We start from the raw sequence: 22,608 nt of genomic DNA, 5'->3' as shown, positions 1-22,608 counted from the left end.
TATTCGACTTCTGATTCATTCTCTAATTATGTCACATCTTCATTATTGTAATTCTCTTCTTTATGGTCTATCCCAGTATCAGCTTCATAGGTTAAAAGTGGTCCAAAAAACAGCAGTTAAATTGATTTATGGTGCAACAAAAATATGATAGTGCCTCTACTCTTCTGGTAAAAGAACACTGGCTTCCTATGTTTTATAGGATCCAGTTTAAAATCATCATTCATCCAATGTTTACACTCTGGAATGCCATCATTTCTTTTCATTTTTTTATTCCTCCTACTCCTGCACGTACACTTCATTCTGCACATCAGCATCTACTGGTTGTTCCTTCTTTTTTGCAAATACATTCACCTCCCTGTTTTTCCTGCCTTAGAATTGTTGCACCAACTTTATGGAACTCTGTACCCTTAGATGTTCGCTCTGAATAAGAATATAAGAATATCCATACTGGCGCTGGGGCCTTTCTCCTGCCGCTCCTGCCTCCAGAAACTGGAAGTAAGATCAGAGGAGGCGGGGCAGCAGAAGAAAGGCCCCTATGTTGGCCAGAAACATTGTCTATTCAGCGCTACCTGTAGTGGCGGCCTCTAGCAAGTTTGGCAGACCACGGGAGCCAGCAAGTGGGAGATGACAGCTGGGCTGCTGGAGAGCAGGAGAAGGAAAGGAAGAGAGTGTCCTGGGGTGGTGAGAGGAAAGGATGCCAGGATGGTGAGGGGGAGGAGGAAGAGAGATGCTAGGATGGTGGGGGAAGTGGTGAGAAGCATGAGAGAAAGAGATGCCAGGGTGTGGGAGGGTGGAGAGAGAGAGAGAGAGAGAGAAGAGAGAAGAGATACCAGGATAGTGGTGGGGTGGGGTGGGAGAGAAAAAAAGATACTAGGATGGTGGGGAGGGGGGGGGGGGGCGGGAAGAAGGAAGAGGGAAAGGTGCTGGAACTCCAAAGGGGAGACAGAACAGGCATAAGGGAAGAGAGGAACACTTGCTGGGCCCCTAGGGAGAGGAGGCAGGAGGAGGGAAGAGAAGGGAAGATGCTGGTCTGATGTGCAAACCTCATCATCAACTACAGAAGACGTCTGACCGCTGTGCTTGCCAACAAGGGTTTTGCCACCAAGTATTAGGTCTTGTTTGCCAGAGGGATTAAATACTTATTTCCCTCTGCAGAATGCAAATAAATTCATATACTTTCCACAATGTGATTTTCCGGATTTAATTTGTGATGTGCTATCTCTCACTGTTACCAATAACCTACCCTTCAATTATGGGCTGCTCATGTCTTTGTCAGTGGGCAAACTTACAAAATCAGCAAGGGATCAAATACTTATTTCCACCACTGTATGTTCGTGATGATCCAAATATGTTTCTGGTTGGTAGGTCTATGAGGTCTGTCATGTATCCTGGGACTTCGCCGCAGATAATTTTATGGACAAGGGTGCAAATTTTGAAGGTAATACGTTCTTTGATTGGGAGCCAATGCAGTTTTTCTCGGAGGGGTTTGGCACTTTCTAACCGAGTTTTACCAAATATGAGTCTGGCTGCTGTGTTTTCAGCGGTCTGTAGTTTCTTTGTGAGTTGTTCTTTACATCCCGCATAAATTCCATTGCAGTAGTCTGCATGGCTTAGTACCATTGATTGTATTAGGTTGCAAAATGTTTCCCTCGGGAAGAATGGTTTCACGCGTTTAAGTTTCCACATTAAGTGGAACATTTTCTTAATTGTGGAGTTCACTTGGCTCTCGAGTGTAAGGTTACGGTCGATTGTAATGCCGAGTATTTCCAGGCTATCTGAGATAGGGAGGGTGTAGTCTGGGGTGTTTATAGTTGTGGGTTTGTTTGTATTGTGTTGAGATGAGAGGATGAGGCAGTGTGTTTTTTCAGTATTCAGTTTCAGTTGAAATGCATTTGCCCATGAGTCCATGGTTTTCAAACCGAGCTTGATTTCATTGGTGATTTCTGACAGATCATGTCTAAAGGAAATGTATATTGTGACGTCATCTGCGTAGATGAACGGGTTGAGGCCTTGGTTGGACAAGGATGTGTCTAGTGGGATCATCATTAGGTTGAAAAGTATTGGTGATAGTGGTGATTCTTGAGGTACTCCTTAGTCTGCTTTCCACGGTGGTAATATGTTTGAATTTTATTTCACTTGGTATGTTCTGGTGGTTAGAAAACCCTTGATCCAACTAAGTATATTTCTACCAATCCCAAAGTAATCTAGGTTCTAGGAGTCTTAGTAGTATATTGTGGTTTACCATGTCGATTGCACTCGAAATGTCGAATTGGAGGAGAAGTATGCTTTTACCTCTAGCTATTTCCTTGTTGGAGCATGTAGTTTAGGTGGGATGTGAGGTCTGCTATGAAGCGGTCGGGGGCGGATTTAAGTAGGTAGCTGGGGCAGGTATCCAATTTGCAGTGGGTATTGGAGAACCTATGAGTCGCATGGGTAATTGTTTCGACGGTGAGGAGAGCAAAGTTTGACCAGGTACAGTCCACTGGGTATTCTCCACAGGTTGGGTCCAAGCCATTGATGAAGTTTTTGTGTATTGTGTAGATTTGTTATTTTTTCATTGAAGTATTTAGCAAGTTTGCCTGCGGATGGGATGTCTGTGTTGGTTGTGGTGACTGGAGTGGTGTTTAGTAGTTTATTTACGAGTTGGTATAATTCCTTCATGTCTTTGTAATCCGGTCCTATTTTAGTTTTGTAATAAGACCTTTTGGTCTGTTTTATTGCATATTTGTTTCGATGCATTGAGTGTGTGTTCATCTTTTATTTTTTTCCATGCTCGTTCGAGTTTCCTGGATTGTGTTTTGAGTTTTTTCAATTCGTCGTTGAACCATGGTATCGGGATTTGTTTTTGTCATGTTCTTGTTCTTAAGGGTGCTATTGCGTCTAGTATGCTTCTGCATCTTTCGTCCCAGTCAGAGAGGTAATGTATGGAGTCCGTTTGTGCTGTCCATTCGTTGTCATATATCTGTTGCCAGAATGCTTTTGGGTCTATTTGGCCCCTTGTGCTGTAGGTTGTTTGTTCTTGTATACGGTATGATCCCTTTTTCCGCCAATTTAGGGATAGGTTTAGTTTGTAGTGATCGGTCCAAGGTGTTTCTGACCATTTGATATCTGTTATTAATAGGTTGTGGTCTGTGGACAATTTGTGTGAGAAGAGGTCAAGTGTGTGCCCTTTGACGTGGGTAGCTTGCATGTGTGGCCATTTGAGATCACATGAGTGGAGGAATTCCTTGCATTCTTGAGCATTGGTAGAGTTTGGGTCTTCTAGGTGAAGGTTTATGTCTCCTAGTACTAGTATGTTGGAGTTGTTTACACAAGTGTTTGAGATGAAGTCCGTGAAATTTGGCTGGCTTTTGTTCCAACTACCGGGTGGTCTGTAAAACAAGACGCAGTTCAGATGATCAAGCAGGGATTTGTTGTGGATTCTGATTGAGGCAATTTCAAGTTGGGTTGTTATAGACTCGGCAGTGGTTTCAGTGGTGAAGTGGGAGCGGTAGATTGGTGCTATACCTCCGCCTCTCTTTTCCTTTCTGGTCCAGTGAGTGATTTTGTATCCTGGAGGGCATAGGTCAAGGATTATGGGGTCCTTTTGATCATGGATCCAGGTTTCATTGATGAAAATTAGATTGAGGTTTTCTGACATGATCCAGTCTGTTACTGTTGTTGTTTTGTTTACTACGGACCTGGCGTTAATGTAACCCACTTGAATGTTTTGGTATGGGGCTTCTATGTTTAGTGTTGTGTGGATTTTTGTTAGTTGTCGTTTCTTAGTTAGTGTGTGTTTGTTCTCATGGTTTGTTCTCATTGAAGCTTGGTTCAAAGTTCATGAGTAAAAGGCACCCATGGACTATGTCCCAAAGTGGACAGTCTAATTGTCCCCATGATGATTGTAGTGATGTATTTCTTCAATCTGTTTACAATCTGTGGGCTGATATTCAAAATAATTTAACTGGCCAGAAATAGATCCTGGTCAGTTAAATCACCTGTTCAGGGCTAACCACTAATTATCAGTGGTACTTAACCAGCTAGTTCCGCTGAAAACTAGCGGTTAGTTATAAACTGAAAACTGGTCATTTTGGGGGCATTCTGGGGAAGGAGTCAGCACTTGGCCAGTTAATTGCTGATATTCAGCGCTTAACTAGCCAAGGTTACCACATAAATAGGACTGCATAAAAGTCAGTCCTATACGTGATGGCCCATAGCCAGTTAAGTGCTGAATATTGCATTTAGGGCCCCCTTTTAAAAAGTGGCAGTAAACCCTAAGAGGGCTTACCGCTCACTAAAAAGGAAGTACCGCTGGGCTACCGCAGCAACCTGGTGGTAATTCTCACCCCCAGTGCACGTCATATTTGGCGCTGCAAAAATATATTGCTAACCCAGCCGTAACTAGGCAGCTCACGATACTGCTCGATTACCGCCGGGTACACACCAGCACTACAAAAATATATTTTTTTGTAGTGCTGGTGTGTACCCAGCGGTAATCGAGCAGTACCGTGCTGCCTAGTTATGGCTGAGTTAGTGCTGGAGCCCTTACTGCCACCTCGATGAGTGGCGTTAAGCCCCCCCCCAAAATGGCCACGTGGCAAGTGAAGCACTTGTCATGCGGTCATTTCCTCAAAAAAGGGGGTAAAGGGAGCATTGGCGCACATCATAAACACATGCTGACACCAGCGCAGGCCCCCTTTTGCTGCAGCTTGGTAAAAGGGGCCCTTAATTGGCTATATGTTAGCTGGCTCCGCATACCCAGAAATTCAGTGTCGAAGCCCAGACTTGGCCCAGAATTGAATTTGCAAATTTAATGCCGGCAGCAGTCAGCAAAACGCTGAGCGTCGCTGGCTGAATATTGAACCCCTTATTCTTGCTGACCTGGCTGAAATTTGTATAAGATGAGATACCAGTTTTTGAAGTCTTGACTTTTTATCAGGGTCTTTTTCTTTCTTTTTTCTAGGATGTGGGTTAAACTACCATAAGAGGTGTGCATTTAAAATCCCTAACAACTGCAGTGGGATACGAAAGAGGCGACTGTCAAATGTTTCCTTAACAGGACTCACGACTTTTCAGACTGTATCAGCAGAACTGTCACAAAGTGTCCCAGATGAGGCCCTTCTGGTATATTATTCTTTCTAAATTGATTAATTATGTTAAGAAAGAAAGATACCTATCACACTGCTGATGTGTTATATCAGACAGTATGGGTGGAGAGGATGAAAGGAAAGAAATTAACAGGCAGTTAAGTAGATATGGTCCAGTAATTAGTTATCTGCATTGCCAAGGATTTTTTTCCTTGTCTCCTGCTTCCCTTCAAGATGGCTGGGTATTTGTTGTTGAAATAACACTTATAACCAGTCACTTTGACAAAATCAAAGACAGATAAAGTACAGAGCAAGAGTGAAAGTAGCACTTCATGAGGTCCTGCTATTCTAGCTACAGAACACTGCTGCAGTAGTTATACATATTGTGATATAAAATGTAATCTGAATGTGCATTTGTACATCAATAAAATCTTACTCAGAAAGAAGGAGAATCGCCTTGCAGAAGAGGAGGGTAAACAGAATAAGTCACTTAAACAAAGGAATGGCATTAGGGAATATTTGATACTGTATTGGCATAGCTAAATTAAGATGTTGTTTATTTGATTTTCTTTCCCTTCATTTTTCTGAGATTGGCTTGGCCTGACTGACCATGTACTTAACTGGTTTTCTTATCTCCAGGACTGTCCTTTTTCAGTTCTTTGCACTCTCTGCCTGTGAGGTGCCACACAGCTCTATTCTGTCTTCTCTTTTATTCATTCTAATTTTTAGTCCGTTGGCTACTATCAAGATTATAAGTTTTTAATTCTATGTGGCTTCTTTTCAAAAGCTTGATTTAGTGCTTTTACAAACTTGTATGGACTCTGTGGCAAATTAGCTTTGTGGCCAGGGCTATAGAGTCAGAGTCTTGGAGTTGGAAGCAGTTTTGGGTGGAGTCGGAGTCAGAGTTGGTAAAAATGTACCGACTTTGACTCCAACTTCAAAATAAAAATTTTCAATACTATGATTTCTCCGAGGACAAGCAGGCTGCTTGTTCTCACAAATGGGGTGACGTCCACGGCAGCCCCTCTGATCGTAGATCTTCCTAGCAACAGAGTTTGCTAGTTCTCGCGCGCGCCCGCGATGCACGCATGCGCGGCCGTCTTGCCGCCCTAAATCGCTCATGTTCGCTAGTCTCCTTTTTTCCGCGGCTCGGGACTGCTGTTTTTTCGGTTTCTCCGCGCCCCTAGGAGATCCCTCGCGATTCGCGGTCTTTTTTCTCTTTTAAATTTTACCTCTATTTCTAGTGTTGGCCCGTAAGTTTTCTTTCGTGGTCGAGTGCGGCTTTTTTCGCCGCTCGTTTGTTTTTGGTGCCTTTTTTCACCATCGCGGATTTCAATTTTGCCGGCATGATTTTTCCGCCCATGTCATCGAAGCCTTCCAGCGGCTTCAAACCGTGCGGCCGGATAATCTCTCTCACTGATAGGCACGCTTCTTGCCTTCAGTGTCTGGGGGCTGGGCACCGTCCTCAGGCCTGTAATCTCTGTCTTCTTTTGAAGAGGAAAACTCAGGCGGCGAGATTAGCCCAGTGGAACAGTTTGTTCGGGGCTTCATCCGGCGCGTCGACATCCTCCGTTCCGCGGTCCTCGGCATCGGAGCCTTTGGTACCGCTCCAATCATCGACTTCGGTACTGCGTTCATCGGTACCGGCATCGACATCGAGGCCTTCGGTATCGAAGTCATCGTCTGGTGCAGCTGCGAGACCGGGATCGTTCCTCGTGAGGATGTCGTCGGAGGGTGCTTCGATGTCTGGAGTGCAGGTGAGGGCTGTCCATTCCCCTGCTGGTGGCGGTGAGCCCATGAGCAGGTCTTCGCCTGTCTCGAGGGCTCCCGTGGTACTGCCCCCCCGGGGATCGACCCTCTTCGGACCCGGACCCGAGGGGACGTTTGGATTCGACGTCTTCCTCTTCGGTACCGATGCCGGTGCTAAGGCAAAGAAGCACCGGCATCGGTCACCCTCCAAGCGTGGTACCGAGAGCTCTGGGTCGCCGGTACCGCCGGCACCCAAGCGTCGAAATCGGGAGGACCGCTCACCCTCCATTCAGGAGGTGTTGATGCGTTCCCCTGTGGACAGCCCGGTACCGCCTCCATCCCCAGAACAGATTCGCAGCTCGTCGCCGGTACCGGCCCCACCGCCTTTCTCCACAGCCTCTCTGAACGAGAGCCTCAGGGCCGTCCTTCCGGGGATCCTGGAGGAGCTGTTTCGCCCTTCTCCTCCGGTACCGGGTGTGCTTGCGCCGCCGGTGCCGTCGAGTGAGGCGACTGCTGGGCCCTCGTCTGCGGTGAGGACGCCCGCCCCGGTATCGCTTGCGGTGCCGGTCGCCTCCCAGGAGGGCTCCCCGACAACGTCGATGGAGGGAGGTCCATCGTCTCCGCTACGGGAGTCCTCTTCTCGACGCTTCCACCGTGGCCGTGTTTCCACGGAGTCGAGGCGGGCGCAGCTTCGGACCGAAGTCCACCAGCTAGTGTCTGTCACTGATGAGGAGGCCTCGTGGAAGCAGAGGAAGGTGTCGGATATTTCTCTGACGAGGAGTCTGACCGTCTTCCTTCTGTTCCTACTCCCTCGCCTGAAAGACAGCTTTCTCCTCCGGAGAGTCTCTCTTTCGCGGTCTTTGTCCGGGAAATGTCTACGGCAATTTCCTTTCCCGTGGTCACGGAGAATAAGCCGAGAGCTGAGATGCTGGAGCTCTTGGACTATCCTTCGCCACCTAAGGAATCGTCCACAGTACCCATGCATCATGTCTTCAAGAAGACATTGCTGGCGAACTGGGCGCAACCCTTAACTACGCCCCACATCCCCAAGAAGATCGAATCTCAATATCGGATCCATGGGGACCCAGAGTTGATGCGGACTCAGTTGCCACACAACTCTGGGGTGGTGGATCTGGCCCTCAAGAAGGCCAAGAGTTCTAGAGAGTATGCTTTGGCGCCCCCGGGCAAAGACTCTAGAACCTTGGACACCTTTGGGCGGAAGGCCTACCATTCTGCAATGCTCATCGCCAAAATCCAGTGCTACCAGCTCTACACGAGCATACACATGCGGAACAATGTGCGGCAGTTGGCGGACTTGGTGGACAAGCACCCTTCTGAGCAGGCCAAGCCCTTTCAGCAGGTGGTCAGGCAGCTGAAGGCGTGTAGGAAATTCCTGGCCAGGGGGGTCTTTGACTCTTTTGATGTTGCACCCAGGGCCGCTGCGCAGGGTGTGGTGATGCGCAGGCTCTCATGGCTGCGCGCCTCCGACCTGGAAAATCGAATCCAGCAGCGGATTGCGGATGCCCCTTGCCGGGGGGACAAGGTCGAACAGGTGGTTGAACAGCTCCACCAGCGGGATACTGCTTTCGACAAGTTCTTCCGCCGGCCGCCTTCAGCATCTACCTCTTCGGGTAGACGTTTTTATGGGGGAAGGAGGACGGTCCCCTATTCTTCTGGCAAGCGTAGGTACAATCCTCCTTCTCACCAGCCTGCTGCTCAGGCTAAGCCCCAGCGCGCTCGCTCTCGTCAGCAGCGCGCGCCTCAGGCCCCTGCGGCTCCCCAGCAAAAGTCAGGGGCGGGCTTTTGACTGGCTCCTCCAGAGCATAGCCGACGTCCCAGTATCTGTGATGACCTCCCGGTCGGAGGGAGGTTAAAATTTTTTCACCAAAGGTGGCCTCTTGTAACCTCCAATCAGTGGGTTCTCCAAATAGTCCGGCTAGGATACTCTCTCAATTTGGCCTCCGAACCTCCAAATTGCCCACCAGGAGCTCAGTCCTTCAGCTTCCAGCACAGGCAGGTACTTGCAGAGGAACTCTCCGCCCTTCTCAGCGCCAATGCGGTCGAGCCCGTGCCACCGGGGCAAGAAGGGCTGGGATTCTATTCCAGGTACTTCCTTGTGGAAAAGAAAACAGGGGGGATGCGTCCCATCCTAGACCTAAGGGCCCTAAACAAATATCTGGTCTGAGAAAAGTTCAGGATGCTTTCCCTGGGCACCTTTCTTCCCATGATTCAACAGGACGATTGGCTATGCTCTCTGGACTTAAAGGATGCCTATACGCACATCCCGATTCTGCCAGCTCACAGGCATTTTCAGTACTGTGTGCTACCCTTTGGGCTCGCCTCCACGCCCAGAATGTTCACCAAATGCCTGGCCATAGTAGCGGCTTCTCTACGCAGGCTGGGAGTGCATGTGTTTCCCGTACCTCGACGATTGGCTGGTAAAGAACACCATCCGAGGCAGGAGCTCAGCAGTCCATGCAGGTGACTATTCGACTCCTGGAGCTGCTAGGGTTTGTGATAAATTATCCAAAGTCCCATCTTCTTCAGTTCAGAAACTCGAATTCATAGGAGCTCTGCTGGATTCTCAGACGGCCCGTGCTACCTTCCAGAGACCCAGGGCTGACAATCTGCTGGCCCTTGTCTCCTCGATTGCGGGCGTCTCAGAGATCACAGCTCGGCAGATGTGAGATTGCTCGGCCACATTGCCTCCATGGTTCACTGTGACTCCCATGGCCCGCCTTTTTATGAGATCAGCTCAATGGACCCTAGCCTCCCAGTGGTGCCAGGCTGCTGGGGTCTTAGAGGACGTGGTCCGCTTGTCCACGAGGTTCTCCTCTCCCTCCATTGGTGGACAATTCGGTCCATTTGACCCTGGGACGTCCCTTCCAGATTCCTCAGCCACAAAAGGTGCTGACCACAGACGCGTCACTCTGGGGTGGGGAGCGCATGTCGATGGCTCCACACCCAGGGGAATTGGTCCGTCCAGGAACAAGGTTTACAGATCAACCTCCTGGAGTTGCGAGCGGTCTGGACGCTCTGAAGGCTTTCAGGGATCGGCTGTCCATCAAATTATCCAAATTCAGACAGACAACCAGATTGCGATGTATTACATCAACAAGCAGGGGGGCACCGGATCTCGCCCCCTGTGTCGGGAAGCCGTCAGCATGTGTCATTGGGCACGCCGGTTCGGCATGTGGCTCCAGGCCACGTATCTGGCAGGCGTAAACAACAGTCTGGCCGACAGATTGAGCAGGATCATGCAACCGCACGACGTGGTCGCTCCAGTTCCAGAGGGTTCGCGAGATCTTCCAAGTGTGGGGCACCCCCTTGTGGATCTCTTTGCCACTCAGACCAATCACAAGGTCCCTCAGTTCTGTTCCAGGCTGCAGGCCCACGGCAAGACTGGCGTCGGATGCTTTCCTTTTGTTTTGGGGGGAAGGCCTCCTGTACGCGTATCCTCCCATTCCTCTTATAGGGAGGACTTTGCTGAAACTCAAGCAAGACAGGGGAACCATGATTTTGATTGCTCCTTTTTGGCCTCGTCAGATCTGGTTCTCTCTTCTTCTGAAGTTGTCTTCCGAAGAACCGTGGAGATTGGACTGCTTTCCAACCCTCATCACGCAGAACGAGGGGGCGCTTCTCCATCCCAACCTCTGGTCTCTGGCCCTCACGGCCTGGATGTTGAGAGCGTAGACTTCGCCTCCTTGGGTCTGTCAGAGGGTGTCTCCCGAGTCTTGCTTGCTTCCAGGAAAGATTCTACCAAGAGGAGTTATTTTTTCCTCTGGTGACGGTTTGCTGTGTGGTGTGATGGCAAGGCCTTAGATCCTCGTTCTTGTCCTACACAGACCCTGCTTGAATACCTTCTACATTTATCGGAGTCTGGTCTTAAAACCAACTCTGTAAGGGTTCATCTTAGTGCGATTAGTGTATACCATTACCATGTGGAAGGTAAGCCGATCTCTGGACAGCCTTTAGTAGTTCGCTTCATGAGAGGTTTGCTTTTGTCAAAGCCCTCACTCAAACCTCCTACAGTGTCATGGGATCTGAATGTCATTCTCACCCAGCTGATGAAACCTCCTTTTGAGCCGCTGGACTCCTGTCATCTGAAGTAATTGACCTGGAAGGTCATTTTCTTGGTGGCAGTTACTTCAGCTCGCAGAGTCAGTGAGCTTCAAGCCTTGGTGGCTCATGCTCCTTATACCAAATTTCATCATAACAGGGTAGTCCTCCGCACTCAGCCTAAGTTCTTGCTGAAGGTGGTGTCGGAGTTCCATCTGAACCAGTCAATTGTCTTGCCAACATTCTTTCCCGTCCTCATACCCGCCCTGCTGACGTCAACTGCAACACATTGGACTGCAAAGCGAGCATTGGCCTTCTACTGGAGCAGACAAGCCCACACAGACAGTCCGCCCAACTTTTTGTTTCTTTTGATCCCAACAGGAGGGGAGTGGCTTTGGGGAAATGCACCATATCCAATTGGCCTATCAGATTGCATTTCCTTCACTTACGCCCAGGCTGGGCTGACTCTTGAGGGTCATGTCACGGTCATAGTGTTCGAGCCCTGGCGGCGTCAGTGGCCCACTTGAAGTCAGCCACTATTGAAGAAATTTGCAGGCTGCGACGTGGTCATCTGTCACAAATTCCAATCTCACTACTGCCTTCAGCAGGATTCCCGACGCGACAGTTGGTTCGGGCAGTCGGTGCTGCAGAATCTGTTTGGGGTTTAGAATCCAACTCCACCCCCCCTAGGCCCATTTTTATTCTGTTCCAGGCTGCACTCTCAGTTAGTTGGAAAAGTTTAGGTCAATCTCAGTTATGTCCTCGCCGTTGCGAGGCCCAATTGACCACTTTTGTTGTTTTTAGTGAGCCTGGGGCTAGGGATACCCCATTTGTGAGAACAAGCAGCCTGCTTGTCCTCGGAGAAAGCGAATGCTACATACCTGTAGAAGGTATTCTCCGAGGACAGCAGGCTGATTGTTCTCACCTACCCGCCCGCCTCCCCTTTGGAGTTGTGTCTTCCCTTGTCTTGTTTTGCTTGGTACGGGACTAGCGAACATGAGCGATTTTGGGCGGCAAGACGGCCGCGCATGCGTGCATCGCGGGCGTGCGCGAGAACTAGTAAACTCTGTTGCTAGGAAGATCTCCGATCGGAGGGGCTGCCGTGGACGTCACCCCATTTGTGAGAACAATCAGCCTGCTGTCCTTGGAGAATACCTTCTACAGGTATGTAGCATTCGCTATATGGTAAATTTTTCATTTTATACTAGTATATATTTTTGTCCTGAATCTAAAATACTGGTACAGCTATTGCTCAGTTGAAGTCCACTAGAGAGACTGGCACTCTTCTTCTGGAACAATCTTCCTTTGGCACTGCAAGCCGAACTGTCAATTCAGAATTTTAAAACTGCATTGAAGACTCACCTTTTTGGTGACTGATTTCCTGTTACTTAATTATCTAATTTTAACTCTTGATTTATTTGACTGTGATTGACATTTAAGGTGCTTTATTCCTTTGAGGTGTGCGCTATCTTTTGTGTTCGAATGTTGGGTTTCCTATTATGGATTGTGGGAAGTTTGCAGCAGCCTCTGCAGTGACCCTTTTGGTGGGTTGATGTGGAATGAATATCCTATTCTGTGGCTGATCCTATAAGTAAAGTTTAATATTTCATCCAAAATAGTGCTTCAGGGCAAAAGTGAAAAGAAGGCAGCAAGACATAATGGAAGCCACTTAATGGCAGATGACGTTTAATGTAAGCAAGTGCAAACCGATGCATGTGGGAAAGAGGATCCCGAATTATAGCTATGTAATGCAAGGTTCTGCATTAGGAGTCATGGACCAGGAAAGGGATATAGGTGTCGCTGTTGATAATACTTTGAAACACTCTGCTCAGTGTGCAGCGGCGGCTAAGAAAGCAAATAGAATGTTAGGTATTATTAGGAAAGGAATGGAAAACAAAAATGAGGATGTTATAATGCCTTTGTATCGCTCCATGGTGTGACTGCACCTCGAATATTGTGTTCAGTTCTGGTCACCGCATCTCAAAAATGATATAGTTGAATTAGAAAAGGTACAGAGAAAGGCGACGAAAATAATAAAGGGGAAGGGACATCTTCCCAATGAGGAAAGGCTAAAGTGTCTAGGCCTCTTCAGCTTGGAGGAGACAGCTGAGGGGAGATATGATAGAAGACTATAAAATAATGAATGGAGTGGAACGGGTAGATGTGAATCGCTTGTTTACTCTTTCTAAAAATATTAGGACTAGGGGACATGGAATGAAGCTACAAAGTAGTAAATTTAAAACGAATCGGAGAAAATATTTCTTCACTCAGCGTGTAATTACAACTCTGGAATTTGTTGTCAGTGAATGTAGTAAAAACTGTTAACTTAGCGGGGTTTAAAAAAGGTTTGGCTGGCTCCCTAAAGGAAAAGTCCATAAACCATTACTAAAATGGACTTGGGAAAAATCCACTGCTTATTTCTAGAATAAGCAGCATAAAATGTATTGTACTGTTTTGGGATCTTGCTAGGTACTTGTGACCTGGATTGACCACTGTTGGGAACAGGATACTGGGCATGGTGGACCTTTGGTCTGTCCCAGTTTGGCAATACTTATGTAAGACCCCTTCAATCAGGAAATAACTACTAATGAATTACAGTGAGCAAATTAGTGATGACTAATAAATGTACAAAAAACAAACAAACAAAAAAACAAAACAAACAAAATTAGCAGTGCAGCATGTGGCCGGATCAGGCCTTAGGTACCTGATGGCATTTCACATTGGTGAAACACACCTAGGGCAACGCTGGTAGAGCTTAGAATCGTGGTTCTCAAACCTGTCCTGGGGGTCCACTTATCTCATGCATACTCATTGTGGATACCCTGAAAATCTAAGTTTGCAAGCCTAGCATTTCCATTATATTCAGATCTAACTCATGTATATTCATTACGGATATCCTGAAAACCCATCTAGCCGCTTTTACCCCAGGATAGGTTTGAGAACCGCTGCAAGTAAGGATGAACATGATATAGAGACTTTGTTAATTTCTGTTCTTGGCAAAATTAAAGCTGGTTTTCACAAGGGCACTAGTTACTTTAGCCATCTCCCTTCTGTTGATTCTGTCAGTTACATTCGCAACTGACAGTATTTAGGTGTGAGCATCCACACCAGCCTTTGACATGGTATAAATGCTTGTGCTTAAAGTTAGCTTTTCAAATACCGATTTACACTAGTATGCTATAATGGCTTCAGGGCCCAACTTTACTATTGTAGAATACATGGTTAGCATTTTACAATAACATGGTTTTGCACCTATTTTTGGTGCCCTTTTTTTGAATTTACCCCAGTATGCATTTGCAAGGGGAGCATACTCAGGGGTGGAGCATGCAGGACATATGCAGCAGTCCCACTTACATGTGTAACTTACAGAATATAAGTTACACACATAGGCGCCCGGTATAGGAGGCTTGGGGAGGCTAAGCCTCCCCAGCCAAAGCGACGGTGGTGTGCTGGAGCAGGCTCGCACCGAGCCGGCTCTCCTCCCTTCCCCTTCCCTCCGGATCCGGTCACCAACCTGACTCGTCGAATTCTTCGAGGCAGGCAGTCTTGCCTGTCCGCCCCGCTGCCAACGCTGACTCCTCCCGCTGGCGCTGCCGGCGTTCGCACTTTAAAAATGGCCGCCGAGACTTCCAGAGGCCTCACGAGACTTCTGTAAGTCTTGGCGGCCATTTTGATGCGCGAACGCCGGCAGCGCCAGTGGGGGAGAGTCAGCGCTCGCAGGGGGCAGGCAAAACTGCCTGCCCCGAAGAATTCGAAGAGTCAGGATCCGGAGGGAGGGAGGAGAATTATCGGAACAACTCGGGAGGGGGTGGCAGGGGAGAGAAGGGAGTCACTGGGCATGCTGGGTATGGGTGCATGCAGGGCAGGGGAGAGGAGGGTCACTGCTGGACATGGGTGCATGCAGGGCAGGGGAGAGGAGGGTTGCTGGGCATGGGTGCATGCAGGGCAGGGGGAGAGAGAAGAAATGCTGGACATGGATGGAGGGGAGAGAAGAGTGAGGAAGGAGATGAGATGAGGGAAAAGGAAGAGAGGAGAAAAACTGCACATGGATGAAGAAAATAGGCAGAAGCTGAGGACCAGAAATGAAGAAGAAAGGCAGAAAATAAAAGAAATAAATGGAAAGGAAGCCCTGGAAATGGAGTTAAGAGGACAGTGTGAAGATGAAACTCCCACCTCAGGATCCCAGGTCCCTCTTTCACTCAGGGTGAGCTGGTTCACAGTATGCAGATTTTATGTAAATTATTCTACTACCCCTTTCTGCTCAGGGTGACCTGCTTCTCAAAAGGCAAACACAGTCAGGTCTCAACAACAGGATATTTCTCATACAAATCTTTTATTCCCCCTTCCTGGGGCACATGTCTTCCAGCTTAAAACACTTTTACAAGCTTAAACATGTCTTCCTACTCAGTTCAATCTTCCAACTTAAGCACCTGGACACTCAGTCCTTCCTTGTGACATGGACACCCAGTCTTTCCTTGTAACACACAGTTCTTATACCTGACAATCTAGGGCCTTCTTACCCCATCCAGCTTCCTTGCTTTGCACACAGTTCACCACCAGTCCAAAGGGCTCAGCCAATACTTCTCATGGGGATCCTCCTGCTTCAGTTACCAGCTCTCTTCTTCAGCTGCTAGCTCTCCTCCTCCCTCACACTCAGGAGGGGTATTAAGTGGTTAATGACCAAACAGGACCCAGCCCATAACCTGCTGCACCTGTTTCTATCCCCAGGACTCTCCTCGGTCCTAGCGACCTCCTGCTATACACCCCTTACTGGCTCCCTTTAGTGACTCACCCAGCCCTTCTCCCTAGACATTTTAGGGGAACAGCGCCCTCTAGGGGCCTAACCAGGGTAGGACAGCTTCTTCCTTCTCACAACAGATAGCAGCAGAATCGGATACTGGGCCAGCATGATCAGAAAAACAAAGTCACCAGACAACAAAGGTAGAAAAGATCATTTTATTTTCATTATAGTGTTTGGAATATGTCCACTTTGAGAATCAGGTGCTCAACATTAAAAGTTTATATTTATTTACTTATGTATGGCATTTTATCCCACATTAAACATGAATTAGGATGTTTTGTGGCACTACATGAGAATTGTGATATATTATGATCCCTTGTTTCATATTGTTGACAGTCTGCATTTTCCGTATGGGTGGTATATTGGTGTATTAGGTTCTGCCCAGTGTAATATTTATGGTACAGTAAGGTTCTGAGTGTGTTTTTGCACAAAGTTGTGCATAGTGTTTTGCAGTTGAGTGATTGTGGTTAGTATGTGCTTTGAGCAACCTCTTTATTCTTTGACATATGATACATAGCTAATATCTAAATTTAATAAAAGGTATTAATTGTGACTTTTATTTTTATTTATTAATTTTTTCTGTGTGTTATCAGACATTTATGGATTTAAGCTCCACCCCTGGCCCCACCCCTAACCCCGCCCCTTTAGCCTCCCCAAACAGTTGGGCCACCGACCGCCTATGGTTACACATGTCCTGGCCAAACTTAGGTGTGCACACTTACACCAGCTTTATGGCTGGTGTGTGAATGCCTAAATGTTAGAGGTGTTGATAGCCAGTTACCCTAGTATTGTGTAATGGAATCTGTTATAGAATAGGCTCCTACCCCATGCCCTCAAGGAGCTTAATTGCAAACACCCAGTTCTAGAATTGCCTTCATGATGTTGAGTTCATGGCTCATTGAGCTCAGAATCCTGTCTGCAACAATGGCTTGCGGTAGGGTAGATGCGGGTTTTGGGCGTGTGCCGATCCATTTTTTAGCATGCCTGTAAAAACGCCTTTTTTTGTGCCGAAAATGGACATTCGGCAAAATGAAAATTGCTGCACGTCCATTTTGGGTCTGAAACCTTTCCGCCAGCCATTGACGTAGCGGTAAAGACTCACATGGTAACTGGGCGGTAATGACCTACGCACATCAAATGCCACTTGGCACGTGTCCATTACGCACGCCTGAAAATAAAAAATATTTTTCAGACGCGTGTCAAAAATGAACTTACCACAAGGGCCACGCGGTAACTGGGCAGTAACTCCATTATGACGCGCGTTGAGCGCGTGTAGGCATCTATGCTGCTTAGTAAAAGGGCCCCTGAGTTTGCCTAAAAGAGCCCTATTAATCATTCTCAACTGTCTGAACGAGAATCTGCAGTATTTCAGTAACGGGTCTGGGGATCTCTATTTGTTATCATATTTTACCTATTCACTCCTTTCCGTAGTTAACTACTTCTGCACCCCTATTTCAGCTGTGCAGAGATACTGATCTATTTAAAATATTCTTGTGTATGCCAGCCACTCAGTGCCAGAATGATAGAGATAACCAATGGATACTTAAAGGATAATCTCATGTCAGTGGTGTGCTCTTAAAAATGTACATATACATAAAATAAAATAAATCAATTTGGGGAAAAATAGAAAGAGAATTAAGAATAAGACTAAGAGAAGAAAAGAGCTGCTGAGGATTTAGAGTAGTAGTCTGTTAATTCACACTTGAATCTAGAAAGCTGTAATCAACTTGATTATGCCAAAGGTATTTACTCTCTTGGTATTGTATATAAATTTGCATCTTATTTTTTTTAGATAGCAAGTCAGTTTAGATTTTCTGAAATTCACCTGTTTAAAATATATTTTTAAAAGGATGAACATTAAACATTGCAAAGATGGAAGCCATTGGCAAGAACAAGTAATCATTGTCATGTTTGCCTCCTAATTAAAATATTTTACACTGATTGAACTTGACAAGAGATGAAATTGTTTTATTGCAAGTGGCATATTGACATAGCCCTGGTGTTATATGTAGTACTATGAACTCCAATTATATACAGATGATGATACTAATTATCTTTTCCTTGAGCTGCTTAACAGCATTGGTGTAAATGCATGCATATATTTAAAAAAAATTATGAAAATAAAAGCAGAAACCTAGTGAAATAGATTTGTTATATTTTTCATTTTACTGAAGTGTTTTGCGTAGTGTTTTCTTCATATGTTAAAGAGAGGGATTTTACCAGCAGAGTGAGCAAAGCCTTTTTAAGAGCAATGGCTGTAAAATTTGTGACTATTAGTGCATGTAAATGCAAAATAGGTTCACATTGCTCCAAGTCATACTGCTGTCACAAAAGGCACACTGTGTTAAGGGGTAAATTGGGTCTCAAGGAAGATGAGATAGCAACTCATGCAAGATCTACTGCACATGACTGAGACTTCCTCTTGTGGGCTTGCTGGGAAATACCTCGTTGTTTGCTGTAGAGATCATTTCCAATCTACTAAAAAAAAAGTCTTAGTATAAAAATGAGACACTGGAATCCTATGTGTTTGTGTGTGTGTGGTCCTTTAGGTAGAATTATGTATTTGTTTTGTTCTTTGCTGATAATTGAGAATGGGATTTTCCATCCGTGCTACCTTTTTCTGTGGACGGCACCACAAGTCAATGGGCTGATGTGATGGGCAGACCTGATTGAAAACTGGTACTTTGCATTGACCAGGAAGTTACAGCAATTTTAATTATGGAGCTGAGTAGATTTGCTTCCAGGCCAGTGACTAAAAGTCCTTCAGAAAGAAATGGGATAAGAGAAAAAGGGAGATGTCTTTATTTGCAAGGAGAGGACCCATTGCATATGTGCAAGCCCAGGGCCGTGCCTAGGGTCTCTGGCGCCCCCCTGCAGACTATCAGTTGGCGCCCCCCCCCTGCAGACTACCTCCCCCCCCCCCCCGTGAAAGTGATCGCTCACCACTTGCCACACTGACAGGAATTGTCAGCAATATTCTTAGAAACAAATTGCTATACATTGCAAAATAAGCTAGCAGATGTAAGTTCTCAAAGTGGACATATTCCAAACACTAAAATGAAAATAAAATGATTTTTTTTCTATCTTTGTTGTCTGATGACTTTCTTTTTCTGATCATGCTGGCCCAGTATCTAATTCTGCTGCTATCTGTCCTCTTAACTCCGTTTCCAGGGCTTCCTTTCCATTTATTTCTTTCCTTCCTCCTTTCTTCTTCATTTCTGGTCCTCAGCTTCTGCCTATTTTCTTCATCCATGTGCAGTTTTTCTCCTCTCTTCCTTTTCCCTCATTTCATCTCCTTCATCTCTCTTCCCTCCCCTCTATGTCCAGCAATTTCTCCTCTCTCCCTGAGCCCTGCCCTCCCATCCATGCTCCTCTGTCCCCTGCCCCCTCCATTTATCCCTATCCAGCAATTCCACTCTCTCCCTGAGCCCTGCCCCGCAATCCATATCCATCCATGCCTATCTGTCCCCTCCATTCATCCCTATCCAGCAATTCCCCTCTCTCCCTGAGCCCTGCCCTCCCAATCCATGCCCATCCATGCTCCTCTGTCCCCTGCCCCTCCCCCCAACATCCCTTTTCTTTTTTTTTTCTTTTTAAATTTACCTCCGTGGCGGTCCAGCAGCGCAGCGTCAGTGAAGGAGGCGGCGCTCCCGACGTCTCTAGCCTTCCTTTCGCTGTGTTCCGCCTTCTTCTGACGTCATTTCCTTGATGTCAGAAGAAGGCGGAACACAGCGAAGGGAAGGCTAGAGACGTCGGGAGCGCCACCTCCTTCACTGACGCTGCGCTGCTGGACCGCCACGGAGGTAAATTTAAAAAGAAAAAAAAAAAGAAAAGGGATGTTGGGGGGGGGGGGGGGGGAGAAGAGGGCAGGAAGTTGAACAATGGGAGCGGGAGGGCAAGCGAGGTGAGCATGGTGCGGCAGCGCCCCCCAGAGGGAGGCGCCCCCCTGCCATGCTTACCTCACTTACCGTGTTGGCACGGCCCTGTGCAAGCCACTGTGCTCTCTTTGCACATAGTGCTCCCTCTTTAAAAAGAGTGCACACTCAGCGACTTTGTTCCCATGACCAAAACAATAACCAAATGAAAACAAATAAAACAATCATTCCTGAAAACTGGACAGGAGATGATATAAAATGAAAATTTTCTGCCTGCCCATCCCTAGTGAAGATGAAAAAAGGAGGTTGAAAGAGAAGAAGAGACTGGTAGTGCTGATGGACAGAGAGAGAGAGAGAGAGAGAGATAGGAGCAAGAGGGGTATGAGAAGAGAAGCTGGTAGGGACAAGGGGGGAATGAAAGACACTAAGGAGTTTGAGGGAGAAGGAAAAAATGGGAGACTGCTGTGTTAGGATTGGGAGGATGAAAGAAAGAGACTGGATGAGTAAAGGCTGTAGGAGAGGGGGGAAATTGAGAGAAAAGGAAGAGAGAGACTGGTGGTGATCAGAGCCACAGCAATAGGTGGAGCAATGGCACATAAGGGCCTAATTTAGTAAGCCTGTCCCTACCTCGTAGACACAGACTGATCGATATTAAAAGGGTGCTGACTGATTAAATCACTTCTTCGTGGCTATCCATTCATTTTCAGTTGCACTTATCCAGTTATGCTCACTTAAAATGGGGTCATTCCATGCCAAGTGGTCTAAACCTTCCCACCATCATGTCTCCAATTTTGTTCAAATTTTATCTGTTGCACGAGTCAGGTGTTAAACGAAGTTACCCAAAATTTGAGGTCTCTAACTGCAATAGTTGCAGATATAGACCCCCTTTTCTGAAAGGTTGTCAGTCCATGAGCGCGCAACATTTACCAACATGCCATTTTTGGGGTCTAATAAAATCCAAACACATTTATAAGAATGGCTAAAAAATTCAAAACCTGTACAGTTTTTGATGCAAATTCCGATGAAATACATTTTAACATTATGGATGCAAAATCCAGTCAAACAATCGGAACATATTTGGACCAATATTAAGACCACAACAACTTCCATGCAAACAAAGATACTGACTTGAAATTTTGATCAAGCATTATGCTTGTGCTGGACATAATACTCTTTTAACAAATTACAAAAAATCAGGAAGAACAAATCCAACAAACCAAGTTAAACCATAAACTCACTATAATAAACTTGGACATAATACTGCCAGATTTGCAACTAACCAGCATCTATAACCGCCCTGCAGAATCTCTTCAAAGTTGGCACTGTCAGCGCAAATGGTAAAATGTACCAAAGTTCAAAGCCAATTATTTAAAAACAGTCTGCCTGAATCAGCTTGTGAACAGTATCATCTGAAAGAGAAAATTGTGCTCTACAAGACTGGTGTTCAGAACCCGGTCCTCAGGATACACCCAGGCAGTCTGGTTTTTCCTTGTAGCCATAAAGAATATGTTTGAACTAGATTTATATGCATTACCTCCATTATTTGCAAATTTATCTAATCAATACCTATTGTAGCTATCCAGAAAACAAGACTGTCCAGGTTGAGAGTAACTCTTGAGTTTGAGAACATCAGCATCCAGACTGAGGCTAATGTGGACTATTTGCTGGGCTGAATGACTTATGAAACCAATTTGGTGCTTCTAATTTATTGGTATCCTTGCTTGCTACTTTATTCTGTATTTTCATTGCATTGGTGGTATGTTCTAGCAATAAATATTTCAGCAGAATACCAGCTATAGCAATAAATTTGATAAAATCAAAAGACCTTTCAGAAGTTTTGAGCATGTCACTTCTTCAGTGCAAGAAATTCTAGGAAGCAAAATGTTTAAACAGGGAAAGTGATGTAATGCTTTCATAGTTATATTTCATTTTTACTATTTTAGTGCTTGATGAAAATGTAACATATTTTCTGGTGAGCACAATAATTTAACATTGTTTTTTCTTCTTCTTCCTCTGCATCTTTCTTTTCTTCTCTTTCATGTCCTGCCTTAGTGTCCTGTCAGCCCTGGATGTGAGGTATGTACTATAACTATCCTTTCTCTGATCCCTCACCCGCCTCCTCCACATTGGACAGTCAGTGCAGCCTCTCGCTTGCCGTCTTGCCGCCCTCCCTCTTCGTCATCTCCGACAGTCCGAATCCGGACTTGGAAAGGAGAAGAAGGGTGGCGGCAGCGGTTTTTTAGGGCGGTTAGTGGTTCGGGAGGTTGGCAGCCAGTCTGGTGCGATTCCTAGGCAGGGGGAGGAGTACTTTCCCTACTCCTCCCCCTGGCTGCTATTCCTCCCCCTGCTTGGGTCGCTGTTTGCTGCTGATGTCACTTTGATCTACTCCATGAAGCAGACCACCTCCAGCGGAAGCCACGGTCCCAGGCAGCCTCAGAACGTTGGAGGTGAGAATTATTATATAGGATATATATAATATGTAAAATGTACAGTACATACATGGAAAGTATGCACATATGTTTATGTGATCTGGGGGTATAGTTTGGGGCACAGCAGAAGTACAGTTGCAATATACATGCATACTTTCTTCTTTTAGAAATCTCCCAATAAGTGCCCCTGCCCCTCTATTGTGGACTTTATTATGGAGGGTTTATTTAATTTTATTTTTTTATGGAGGGTTTATTTAATTTTATTTTTTGCTTTTTTTTTTTTAGATTATATAAAGGGAATGCGCTTCATATAAAATAAGTTTAGCGCGGTTCCCACACCAAACGTTTGGGCACCAGACTTATGCCTGCTGAAACCTGTTATAATTGGCAGCACCCAAGTTAGGCACAGTTAGGCACTATTCTGTAATTCCATGCACAACTTTTCAGAATGCTCCTGACATGTTCATGGCCATGCCCCCTTGTGAGATACACGCCATGAGAATTAGGAACTGTGCTGTATAGAATAGTGCACATCCAGATCTGCATGCAAATTTTAATGAGCAGCAAACAACATCGTGATTGGTTGTTAGCACCCAATTGTTGTTGGTTCAGAGCTTATCCAATTT

At 46.2% G+C, this 22,608-nt stretch overlaps 1 protein-coding gene across 1 annotated transcript in view; it reads left to right on the top strand.

Moving 5' to 3' along the window:
- PRKD1 (protein kinase D1) overlaps window positions 1-22,608 on the top strand; it is a 290,788-nt gene that overhangs the window by 19,808 nt on the left and 248,372 nt on the right. Inside the window, exons 3-4 of the mRNA XM_030215182.1 lie at window positions 4,946-5,106; window positions 21,606-21,629. Of these exons, the coding sequence (XP_030071042.1) occupies window positions 4,946-5,106; window positions 21,606-21,629 (185 nt within the window). The remainder of the gene's footprint in view (window positions 1-4,945; window positions 5,107-21,605; window positions 21,630-22,608) is intronic.

The sequence above is a fragment of the Microcaecilia unicolor genome, chromosome 9 (genome assembly GCF_901765095.1).
Source record: "Microcaecilia unicolor chromosome 9, aMicUni1.1, whole genome shotgun sequence".
Lineage (NCBI taxonomy): Eukaryota > Metazoa > Chordata > Amphibia > Gymnophiona > Siphonopidae > Microcaecilia > Microcaecilia unicolor.
This window is presented reverse-complemented; position numbering and strand designations above follow the sequence as displayed.